Below are 12,432 nucleotides of genomic sequence, written 5' to 3'. Positions count from 1 at the left end.
CCGTTGTAAAGGAGTATGTAAAATCCAGGTACTGTTACAACAGACCTTTATGTAAACACTGAATGGGTCTGTTATAACCAGAGAAAATTACGAGTCTCAAACATGGTCTTATTGTTAACGGAGGACCAAAAAAATTCGATTTATGGAAAATCGCATTTTCAGTTTCTGTAGCCCATTTTCTATCTGATTCGAAGATATCTTCACTGAAAACTATGTAGAAGTGCTATAAAAAATTGTTCTTTGCGTCGGCCGACTTGGCGAAACTTGCGGAAATAGCAAAAGAAAAACAGCGTTTTTCAAAATTATAGCTCGGCAATGGCGCAACCGGGTGCCACCATTTTGGGCTCGTCGTAAAGAGCATTTCTCCGTGTTCAAGTTCTCAGTTTCAGCTAACTCCTCCATTCAGTAACAAGCGTACAAAGAGCACATGTTTGAAATTCTATTCAAGGCCTCCGATTGGCTGCTTCTGCCGTGATGCGCGCTTCGGGATTAGAGGTTCTGCTTATCAGCACTTCAGAGCTTATGACAAAGACCACCGCGGGACAACTCTTTGTGCTCGCAATCGAGCATGACGTACTTTGAAACATCGGGCACCGTGACCACGCACATCGCAACCGAGCTTTCTACTCGATGTCGTTGCTAAGTGCAACTCCGTTCACGGTGCCGATGTACGAAACAAATCCGAACTTTGCGGGCAAGAACATTTTGCATGTCTGTGGACATGCGATAGCGAAAAAGCCGCAATGTCCTTCATCTCAAGCAACGAATCGCATCGCCCGCTGGCTCCTCAGAACGGCGGATGGGCATTTTGCGCACTGGCAGCTGACCCCCTGGCCAAGCTCGCCGCACAGCGACCGCTCGGAGAAGCGGTGGCAGAGGCTAGCAATTTCGCGCGTCGGCGTCCCAAACCGCAACACCAAGCACGCTGCGCGCCGATTTTTTGTCGCTACAGCTAGGCATAGCGGATCATTGACAGACCGGAGATCAGCGGCCTTCGTTCTTAAATCGGTACGTCGACATCCGCGGCGCGCTGTTCCCGTCCCGAAAGTATGCTAAGCGATGTTTGAAGTCGGAAGTTCTTGAATCTGGGATGTCCGTGGTAGAAAAGTCCGCTCCAAAGGATTGACATTTAGTCAAATTATATTCGAATGTCCATTGTACCAGAATCCGTTGTAAACGAACCTCAATCAGTGGAAGAAATACGGAGGTCGGCGTAACGCCACAATTTGGTATGTAGTAGCTCGGACCACTTATAACGTAACCGCTTACAGTGCAGTACCGGCTATAATGCGGTTTTTCTGACTCCCGTTTACCCTCCAATAGAACTCCATGTATACGCATACTGCTTATTGTGCAGTCCCCCGACATGACAGACCGGTTATAGTGCGGCTGCCGGAACCGATCTCCAAACCATTTCACTCCGTTCGGCATTTAACTCCCTGATGGAGCATTACGAGAATGGAGTTGCGGCCGTGCTACACGGCTCGGTGTAAGCTTTCGACGGTTGCCGCATGGGGCAGAAACAGCGCTGCTGCGCTCGTCGAAACCTCAAATATTTTGCCTGTGCAGTCGCCTTTAAAGCAACAAAAACGTTTTGTGTGTTGATGAAGTGCACAGTGCTTGTACGTGCGCCTCACACGTGCAGAAACAAATATCGCGCGACGCTTCACAGCGGCGGCTTGGCGAGGCGTTGGTGTGGAGAGTACAAGCGCTGATATCCGAAAAAATACAACTAAAGCTTACACTACGGGGCGTGAAATGCTACGCAAAAAATAGCATAGTTTTTAAAATTATAATTGAGCTCATTAGGACGATTTTTCTAGTGCAGTTTTCAGCGTAGCAGGAGCTGGCTGGGAACGAGAGTACTCCATTGAGCCGAAATGGGCATAACCGAACTCCCTCCACCAAAAGCTCCATTTAACTTCCTCAGCGAAATGTCGACCGTGTGACATGAACCCCATCTTCCTCGAGAAAAAGACGAGGGAGTTAAACGGAGTCCATGGGTGCCCGTGTGACAGGGGTATCAGAGATGCGAGGGAGCGAGCGTGCTTTTCAGCGGAGATGCGCCGGCGGGGGAGAGAGCGGCGCCGGCGTTACGAAGGAGGAGGGGACGTGGAACGAACGAACAAGGAGCGGAGGGAGAGAAAAAAAAGCGATGGCGGTGGAGGCAGCAGCCCGGCGCGGGTCCGCGGGTGCGTGGTGTGAGGAGGGGGAGCGGTTGCGTGGCCGACGGAGAAGCCTTTGCCCCCTTCGGCCGCTTGACATGCGTGCTCCGCTACGTACGGGACGGGCGCCCGCGTCCGCATCGAGAGAGCGTTTGTCTCCGTCAGGAAAATAGTTGTTTCGTCGTAGAGCGCAGATATCGCGTGTGCAACCTCGATTCCCCCGCAAGTAACAATGCTTTGAGACACGATTGAGCTTTCGCCTTTGCCACCAACAGGCGGACTTACAAGCTTGAAAGACTTTTTCAGGATAGTTGCCGTGGCTGTTCTCCCGACGGCGAACCGAAACTTCGTTTCACGCGTGATGCCCTCTGCTCGCGAGTGCGATCTCTTCTACGCCCAATTTCCGTGTTGTCTAGGGCAAGCTTCTCGCGACGGCATACCAAGTTGCAACGCGCACGCTAGGCCTAACAAGCGCTAGCTGTCATGTCGGCGGCCGCGGACTACAGAAGTTGCGGTTTGGTGCCGAGTCAATGAAACATTTGGCAGTTGTTGCATTTAGAAGGGGTGACTTACATCTTTAACGAAAACGCGGGCGTGCGTGTGAAACACTCGAGTGGTAGTTTGTGGTCGCCACCGTTTTCGACATAGCGCGCGCGCAGTGTGTTACCGCGGCGACTTCCAGTGACGGCGCATTTTTTCCGCGTTCGTTATGTCGGCAACGCAGGTCCGCAGAAGCTAACCGTTCAACATTTTAAAATGTAAGCAGATAAAAACTTACGTCCCAGTCGCATGCCTCGATAGTCGGAATCGCGCGCCTGCCTGTTGGTCATGTTTTGCACACGTGTAACCTTTCAAAAATGTTGTTTTGGTTATAGTGCGGTACCGCTTATAGTGCGGATATTCGCGACTCCGGCGACTTACATTATAAGCGGTCATATGCTGTATCCGAATGTCTGTTGTAAACAGATCCGTTTTAATGAGGCTGTAATGTATTAGCATCTTGGATTAGGCTAGCTGGTACATCCTGAACTTCGCCGATGAAGCGGCGCATTGTTCGTCTCCTCTCGTGTTCGTCTTGCTTGTTGCACTGTTTCATCATCTAAGCTCAATAATTTGAACTCTGTTGTTTCCAAATCCCACCTAACTCCAATTTCTGCAGTCCCACATTCACTAACGTAAATTTGACTCTATAGTTAGATGCAGCGACCTGCAGTAGCCCTGTAAACTGGAAGTTACTGGGTTCTACGTAGCAATTCCCGGTCCTGATTTTGTCGCAAACCCGGAAGACAATTACCGCTTGAAGCCACAACGCATTTCCACAGAGTGACCTTTATGACTAATATGTGAAGCATCCAGCCTTGTTGCTTTGAAGTTTGTCTCGTTTCATTCCGCGAACACTGTACAAAGACTTGCAGCAGTTGGCTTAGTACTACTGACGTGGCACTCTTGAAATGGCAATTTTCTTGCTTGAAATTAACTTCCGAGCCTTCCCCCACTAAATGCTCTGAAAAATATATGCAAGCTTTTGACTACCCAGAATAATTTGCCGTAATTTAATTCCTGCGAACCAGTCTCGGTTTTGGTATCCAGCAGATGTACATGTTCTGGGGACCTGGCTAGCCCACCTGCCACGGTGGTCTTGTGGTTATGGCGCTCTAATGTTGACTCAAAGGTCGCGGGATCGAATCCTGGCCGTGGCACCCGCATTTTCAATGGAGGCAAAAACTGTCGAGGTCCGTGTACTTAGATTTTGGTGCACATAAAAGAACCCCAGGTGGTCGAAATTTCTGGAGCCCTCCACTACAGCGTCCCTCGTAATATATTGTGGTTTTGGGTCGTTAAGCCCCAACAACTAGTATTATTACCTGGCTAGCTTTATTTTTGCAATCACTGTGATTTCCACATGTGGGCATCACCGAAAGAAAGGCTGCGGCACTCTTCTTAACTTTTCTTTAGGTAAATTCATCTTACTTATTCCGGTCATGAGATGTCAAGAACTTCACGTTCAATTTGTAGCATCACGTCAACATTGAGAATGCCAGGTCTGGCATTTCAAGACCAACCTTAGTTTCTAGCTTAAACACCCAACGAGTGCCTTTCAACCTTCATACTTGCTAAACTTCATTCTTTTGTACAATAATCTAATATTGTTTCTTACGGCTAAAGTGTATGATAGCGAGTTCTTTTTCATTAATCTTGTGCTGTTTGGTAATTTTTCAGGAAATATTTGTGGCAGCAGTTGGAAATACACTTTCAGGTCCCTAGATCGTACCTTTTCTTTCTAATACAGTAAAAGCTCGTTAATTCGGATTTCTAGGGACCGGAAAAAATGTCCGAATTAACCGAATGTCCGAATTATCGAATGGTCGAAATAAACACAATAAATGCAAGAGTTTTTTTCAACATACCTTTACTTTACAAGGTAATCGCGGATGCGTCTCTGTTTTCGAGCAGAAATTCGCGCGGACGCAATTTTTCTGAGCCCTTCAAGGTGCTCAGCAGCTCGCATGCTGTCTGCAGTGCCAAAACAAAATTCTTCAAGGACGACGAGGGCCTCCGCGACTTCCTTCACAGTACGAGGGGGCCTGTGTGGCTCATAGTGTGGCTGCTCCTCTTCAGGCTCTTCGTTCTCGGATTCGTCGCCATGCATCACTTCCTTGACGATTTGCACATCAGTCAGAGAGCCGGCAATGGCAACGCCATCAATGCCGATATAATCGTCGAGTGTCACTGCATCAGGCATAACACTTTCGCAATCCTGCCCGTCATCGGCACCATCGTTCGGCGACACTTCGGCCACTGCGGCATCGCTGGAGTGGGGTACAACAAAGCCACTGTGCCTGAAACAGTTGGCAATGGCGTGCGCAGGCGTGCTCTGCCACACATACGCGAAGAAGACTCACGTCGTATTGCTTGCCGATGTCATGACACAGGAGCTATCATGACACAGGAGCTACTTCTTGCCGGGAGAGCCCATTTTTCAGGGCACACCAAATTTCTACTTTGGTGGTGAAGTCCTTGGCCTCGTACTTGGGCCGCTTCGCCGGCGTTGCCATCGGCGGAGAGTGCGTTCACACGAGAAGTCAGCACAAAAGCACCAGCAACGATCAAGCTAAAGGAGCCGTACTGAATTGTCCCTTGAACGGCGTTCAATGATGCAGCACACCAAAAGCAACAAAAACGACTCCGCGCCAAACCCACACGCTATCACGCGCGAAGAAAAGGTGTTCAACCAGTCTCAAGTCAAGCCAAGCCGATAATTGATGTCCATGGCGATGCTGCGTTTGAGCTTCACTTTTGTTCCGAATGGTTCTTTCTTGTTTTCATGCCGTGCCAGCGGCCCGAAAGTCGCCGAATTATCCGATTTGCGGTCAAATCTGTCCGAAATAACGAGCGCCCAGTCTTATAGAGTGATGCATATACTTACCGGGACCAGATGACGTGTCCGAATTAACCGATTTTCCGAATTAACGAGAGTCGAATTAACGAGCTTTTACTGTATGCATCAAGCCTCATTAAACTCTAATGTTGGTAGGCAAGAAAGACAACTTTTCTCTTCTCGTGCATTTAGATGAGAGCTCACAGTTTTGGTTTGCATGCGGTGACTGGGCTAGATATCAGGTGATGCACAGGAGCAACAAGGGGCTCCATGGGCCTGCTGTGGTTTGCCTCATTACATTATCAATCAATCAATCAATCAATCAATCAATCAATCAATCAATCAATCAATCAATCAATCAGAGATGTTTCATCTTCACCGTAACCGTACACAAAGTGAAACAGGGTGAACCAAAGAAAAAGCTGCGAGTTCTTTGACTTGACAGAACTCCGGTTCGTAAGACAGACAGTGGTGAAGTTTGTCAACTGAACAAGGGTTTTGATGCAGGCTGTTTAGTACTTCATCACTAGGTTTGGCGCCAAGTAACATAGTTGGAAAACTTTTTGTAGCTCCTCTTTCTTGTTGTCCGAGTTTCCCAACTTTTGTTACTTGGCATTACAACAAAATCTAGCAGTGAAGTTGGTGTCAAAGAGCATGGTACATAATATTGCACAATACAGTAGTACATAGCATTTCAACTGCACAAAAGACTGGAATAACAGTGCAATACACTCAAACCTCGATATAACGAATTTTCGGTTATAACGAAGTAAATTAAGAATAGTCGTGTCATAGATAGTGTTACCAATATACGTTTATAACGAATTTTTGGATAAAACGAACTTGTATTTGTGTCAAATGGGACTTTGTTATAATGAGGTTTGAGTGTAGTAAAATAATAGTGACATTCATGATGGCGCCATGGTACTCGTTTGAGCAGCACCTGTCGTTTCACTGTGTAGGTGGACCGAGCCAACAACAACACGATGGCGGGTGACTCGGAGGAAGACCTCACCCAGGGCGACAAGCTGATGCGCATCAAGGCACAGCGGAGACATCCGCGCTCCCTCACAGCTAGCGCTGCACTCGCGTGAGTTTCCTGCACTGTGCCACATGTCTTGAAAGCAGTAACGATGCGGCAATCATGTCTACCACTGTATCGTATTCTTATACTCTGTTTCATACATCAGGTGCAAAGTGATGGAAGCTAACGCGAGACTTGTAGAGGTCGATGCGTTCGCGCCAAGAAATGTTTGAGTGATTTCACCACCCGTAATGTGATTTTTTTTTTTCGTTTTTCAGGCTGAGTAATAAATGAAGATGCTTTGCACCTCAGATATAAACAAATGCCGTTATGCGATTGTCAATACATTGTTCCGGACCACTTAGTATCTTTATTTTTGCTTTTTGATGTTTCATTGGCAGCTCGTTGCGATCCCTGCTCGACTCGCATAAGCATTGACAACGACGAAAGCCAAGTGCGAGACATCTGAACATTTTCTAACCAAACTGCTTGTATAGCTTCTGCAGCATTGCACCTGATGTGTGAAACAGAGTACACTCAAACCTCGTTATAACGAACACGGATATAACGAATTATCGGTTATAACGAAATAAATGAAGAATAGCCTTGTCATAGCTACAGTGTTAAAAATAAACGTTTATAACGAATTTTCGGATATAACGAAGTTATTTTCGTGGCAGATGAGACTTTGTAATAATGAGGTTTGAGTGTATATGCAGCTGTTGAGTCCATGATATGAATGGACAATATGAATTTCCCGATATTTCTTATCGCTTCCATATTGTCCTTATCCTTCCCTTTCTGCACGCATTTGTTGCATGTCACAGGCAGCAAATATGAGTTGCAAAGCAATAAAATTCAGTTGCAGTTCAGCGCCCGTGTTGTGTGCAAGTATTTTTGTCCTTGTTTCTCAAATTCATGCTGTTGTTCTCGAGGGATGAGCGGCTCCACATGGCGGTGCCGCGCTTCGGTGAAACGGTGTCAGTTCATTGCAAAGGCGGTTAATTCACTTGCGAGCATGCAGCAGGCGTCGCTTCACGACGCGAAGAGGCTTAGCTTGTCACCGGAGGGGTTGTTAACGCTTTAATAAAAGTGCACAGGAAAAAAAAATGCCTTGGCCGCTAAGCGCACATTTTTAAGGGCGAGTCCATATACAACGAACTACTGATATAACGACCACTTTTCGCAACACTTTTGAATTCGTTATAAACGGGTTCGACTGTAACAGTTGTTAGTTCAGTGCCTGTCCTGTGTCGTTCTTCATCTCGTGTCATTGTCTTTTCGTGCTGCTTTTACCATGAAGACCAACCACCTAGCCCAGTTTTGCATGCTATTACGTTTGTGTGTGTGTGTGTGTGTGTGTGTGTGTGTGTGTGTGTGTGCGCGCGCATGCGTGTGCTGAAATATGCCAAACGCTCACTTTCAGTGGTGAGGAGGGCCGCCCGCAGCGGCGAGCGTCTTCTCAGCCCCTGAAGGGTGGAGGTGGCGGGGGCACCCCCATGTCGCCCCCGGGGGGACCCTTCGCACCATCCGTAGGCTATGCTTCCCCGGTGAAGTCCCTGCGCACGGGATGCCGCGCTCCTGCTACGGCTGTCAACACGACGGGGCGTCGCCGCTCCCCTACCTCGCCTCCAGCACGCAGGTGGGTCTCGGCGACACCCATCCATTTTCCATAATCTGCCGTGGTAAATTAACACCTAAGGTGATGAGCTCAAGGATGCAGGTTTGGTACTCAGTCATAGCAGCAAATGTAGGTACTGCATTTTCTCTCATATAACCCACCCCTGCATATAATCCCTGTAATAAGCTGCACCTTCACTTTTTTAGCACATTTTCTCGTTTTTTAATGCGGGTTATGTGCAAGAAAATATGGTATATTCAGGAGTGCAGTTATGCATGTCTTGACTTTGTACCTAAAATAACCTCAAGTAACCACAAAACCTTGTCCGAGGGTATAGCTCGTTCATTTTTTATTTACTCTAAAGTAGGTTGCAGCCGGGACATAGGCAAGAAAAGAAGACGGGACTAGTATCGAACATGAACTGCATTTCTTTGGATAGCATGATGGATCTGACTAGTACAAATGGCTAGTATGACCAGCCTAGTTCTAGAAGATTAATTTTTTGGGTAATAGGAACCGTTTTTCTTTTGTGCTGCCCTATGTGGACATCTCATGCAGCAAAATGTTAAACAGAATGTCAAAATTAATCTTTCGGGGGCCATACTTAGTGTAAAAAGCCAAATTTCAATATAGTAAACTTAACTGACGATTTAATTGATTTCGATATCGAGATTTATCTGTGCTTTCAAATGACCAGTGGGACAACACGGGAAATGCGAATTACACAGTGAAAGGAGAAAGTTTTGGCTTGCTGTTGGCAATGTTGCTGGATCGCATATGTACTTCATAAATTTTAAAACTCTGGCCTGGAGCACCTGGCAGCGCGACTGCTTTTTGGCTGCCTGCCTCACCTGCCAGGCGAAGTATGTAGCCTGTGTGGCCACGTGGATTGAGGAAGGTTGTTCCGAAATTTCTAAAAGCTGTCCAATTTAATCCCGTAGGACATAAGTTTCATAATAGTAGCCTAGAGGGAAAACTGGCGCCAGTGTCTCTATGGGAGCTGCAACGCAGGGCACCTCAGCCAGCATGGGAATGAAGGGTAGTACACGGATTTAACTAAGCTTCGTTCTTTCGGCTCCGTGCGACTTTGTTTGGCCTGCAGCCGCTATGTTGCAAGATGAAGTTCAGGAAAAGTTCAGCAACCCCACTTCACCACCTTGACCCTTTTAGGCTGACCAATTCAGATCAGCTCACGAGGTTCACAACGAGCCGTTCTTTTATACGAAAGAAAAGCCAAAACAACAATAAACGAAGCTCCAAGTGCGTCCAAAGCTGCAAATGCGAACACTAGGCAAATCCGTGTACCACCCATCATTCCCGTGGTGGCGTAACGATCGCAGTGCCCCAGTTCCCTCTAGTAAATATTATTGGAAACTCTATGCCGTGGGATGGTTTTGTGTTGGGCAAGGTCGGAAAAAAGAACTTATTTGGAGAACAGCAAGAGTCAGCCCAGCTCCGTGTGCGATTGCGCAGATAGGCTGAGCATTTTTGGAGAACAGCAAGAGTCGGCCCAGCTCCGTGCGCGATTGCGCAGATAGGCTGAGCATTTTTGGAGAACAGCAAGAGTCAGCCCAGCTTCGTGAGCGATTGCGCAGATAGGCTGAGCATTTTTGGAGAACAGCAAGTCAGCCCAGCTCCGTGCGCGATTGCGCAGATAGGCTGAGCATTTTTGGAGAACAGCAAGAGTCGGCCCAGCTCCGTGCGCGATTGCGCAGATAGGCTGAGCATTTTTGGAGAACAGCAAGAGTCCGCCCAGCTTCGTGAGCGATTGCGCAGATAGGCTGAGCATTTTTGGAGAACAGCAAGTCAGCCCAGCTCCGTGCGCGATTGCGCAGATAGGCTGAGCATTTTTGGAGAACAGCAAGAGTCGGCCCAGCTCCGTGCGCGATTGCGCAGATAGGCTGAGCATTTTTGGAGAACAGCAAGAGTCGGCCCAGCTCCGTGCGCGATTGCGCAGATAGGCTGAGCATTTTTGGAGAACAGCAAGAGTCGGCCCAGCTCCGTGCGCGATTGCGCAGATAGGCTGAGCATTTTTGGAGAACAGCAAGAGTCAGCCCAGCTTCGTGAGCGATTGCGCAGATAGGCTGAGCATTTTTGGAGAACAGCAAGAGTCGGCCCAGCTCCATGCGCGATTGCGCAGATAGGCTGAGCATTTTTTGAGAACGGCAAGAGTCGGCCCAGCTCCGTGCGCGATTGCGCAGATAGGCTGAGCATTTTTTGAGAACAGCAAGAGTCGGCCCAGCTCCGTGCACAATTGCGCAGATAGGCTGAGCATGCAGCTGTGCGTGTGGCTGTCATAGTGGCTGAGCGCATGGGCAAGCTGGCCCTGTTGCGTGTAATCTGTAGCAGGTGCAGAAGACAGGCAAGCTGTGATGGTTGGTGTCTTTGTTTGCGCTGCCTTCCTACGTGCTTGGCTGCCCCGCCGCGGTGGTCTAGTGGTTACGGCGCTCGACTACTGACCCGAACGTCGCGGGATCGAATCCCGGCCGCGGCGGCTGCATTTTCGATGGAGGCAAAAATGTTTGAGGCCCGTGTACTTAGATTTAGGTGCACTTTAAAGAACCCCAGGTGGCCGAAATTTCCGGAGCCCTCCACTACGGCGTCTCTCATAATCGTATCGTGGTTTTGGGACGTTAAACCCCAGATATTATTATTATTATTATCCTACGTGCTTGGAGTAGGCCATTGTATCCTCCATGGTTTGGAGACATGTTGAAGCGAGAGACAATAAAATTCAACTGTTTTCCAAAAGGCAGTCTGCAGGCACTAGTAACTTTGCTTGAAATAACTATGGGACGCTTTTTAAACTTTGATTCCATGGGAGTTTCATTTCCTAATGTGCACATTGTTGCTGGGACTACCCGTACATATTGAATTAACCATCAATTCAACTCAAGAGATTTCGAAGTACTGAGATTCTACCGCATAAATCGCGTCCACTTTTGATTATCACCGATATAACTCATTGTGGTATCTAACCCACCTTGCTTTCGCATTGTAACAGCATTTGACTCCCGGGTGAAAACCCAGCATTCACTGATGACTCAAAAAAGCATGCAGGCTGACTGTATCATTTCAATTGCTGATCATCGTACTGCGCAGTGCCAGTTTGCAATGTATCAGGCAGAAACATTATGAGGACGTGTGGAAAGGAAATTCTACTGTGTAGGTATATCTAAATTCTTTGCTGTGACTGGGTGACAGAAATGCTACGCACAGGAAAACATATAAGTGAGAAATATATTAGCAGAGTTGGCGTTCTTCTGTATTTCTCTCTTGTTGTTCGCATAATTTTGGTGCTCTAGCCGTGCTTCTCACTGTGTGCATGCTTGCCTTCTCTGTTCCTGCACAGCCATGGCCACATGTGATGCCCTTTCCACCGCCTGGCCTGCTTTCTCCTCTCCCAAAATCCCTCCTCCTCACCTGATGTGTCCTTCACCACCGAGATGACAATATTCTCAAAGAAAACTGTCCTGTCACCTGCCTGCCTGTCTCCACTTGCTTCTCCTTTCTTTCTTTGTCACTTTTATTTTCTCACTTTCTCTCACTCGCTAAACATTCTTTTACCTGTGGAATGGTAACACATACAGACTGGGAAACGAGATAGTATGTATGTGGACACGACTCACTGCCGACCCAAAGTTCACGGGTTCGAATCCCAGCCGTGGCGGCTGCATTTTCGGTGGAGGTGAAAATGCTTGAGGCCCGTGCACTCGTTATCATATCGTGGTTTTGGGATGTAAAACCCCAACAATTATGTGGACGCCACCGTGTATAATGCTGTGTGTGTGTGTCTGTGTTCACGTGCCTTGCTTGTTTTGGGATGGGCGAATAGTAAGCTTGAGGTCTGAAGCGAAAAGTGATTTAATGAAATAACTTCGAATCGGATGTAGTTCAGATAGCGTATGTCACACATGATAAATAAAAATGAGCATTTTTATCATTTCAGCTAACTTGCACAACATATTTAAGAATTGGAATAGCTGCAGGATTTGATTACGTACTAGTAAGGTGGTAGTTGAGTGGTAAAATACGGTATGTCTTAAAATTTGCTGCATTAGTGCCTGTACAACAATTTTAAGCCTGAAATTGTTACCGTATTTACTCGATTCTACCGCGCCCTCAATTGTAACGCGCACCCGTTTTCCGCGACCAAAAAAAAAAGTAAAGCATCGATTGTAACGCGCAACCATTTATCTTGAGAGAAAAGAACAAAAAAAAAGTCCTTAGGGAGTCAACCTTC

General features: G+C 47.4%; 1 protein-coding gene across 1 annotated transcript in view; it reads left to right on the top strand.

The window, feature by feature from the left end:
* LOC119405313 (dual specificity protein phosphatase CDC14A) overlaps positions 1-12,432 on the top strand; it is a 53,981-nt gene that overhangs the window by 29,347 nt on the left and 12,202 nt on the right. The window contains exons 10-11 of the mRNA XM_037672144.2: positions 6,507-6,634; positions 7,995-8,210. Of these exons, the coding sequence (XP_037528072.1) occupies positions 6,507-6,634; positions 7,995-8,210 (344 nt within the window). The remainder of the gene's footprint in view (positions 1-6,506; positions 6,635-7,994; positions 8,211-12,432) is intronic.

This window comes from Rhipicephalus sanguineus, chromosome 9, assembly GCF_013339695.2.
Source record: "Rhipicephalus sanguineus isolate Rsan-2018 chromosome 9, BIME_Rsan_1.4, whole genome shotgun sequence".
NCBI lineage: Eukaryota > Metazoa > Arthropoda > Arachnida > Ixodida > Ixodidae > Rhipicephalus > Rhipicephalus sanguineus.
This window is presented reverse-complemented; position numbering and strand designations above follow the sequence as displayed.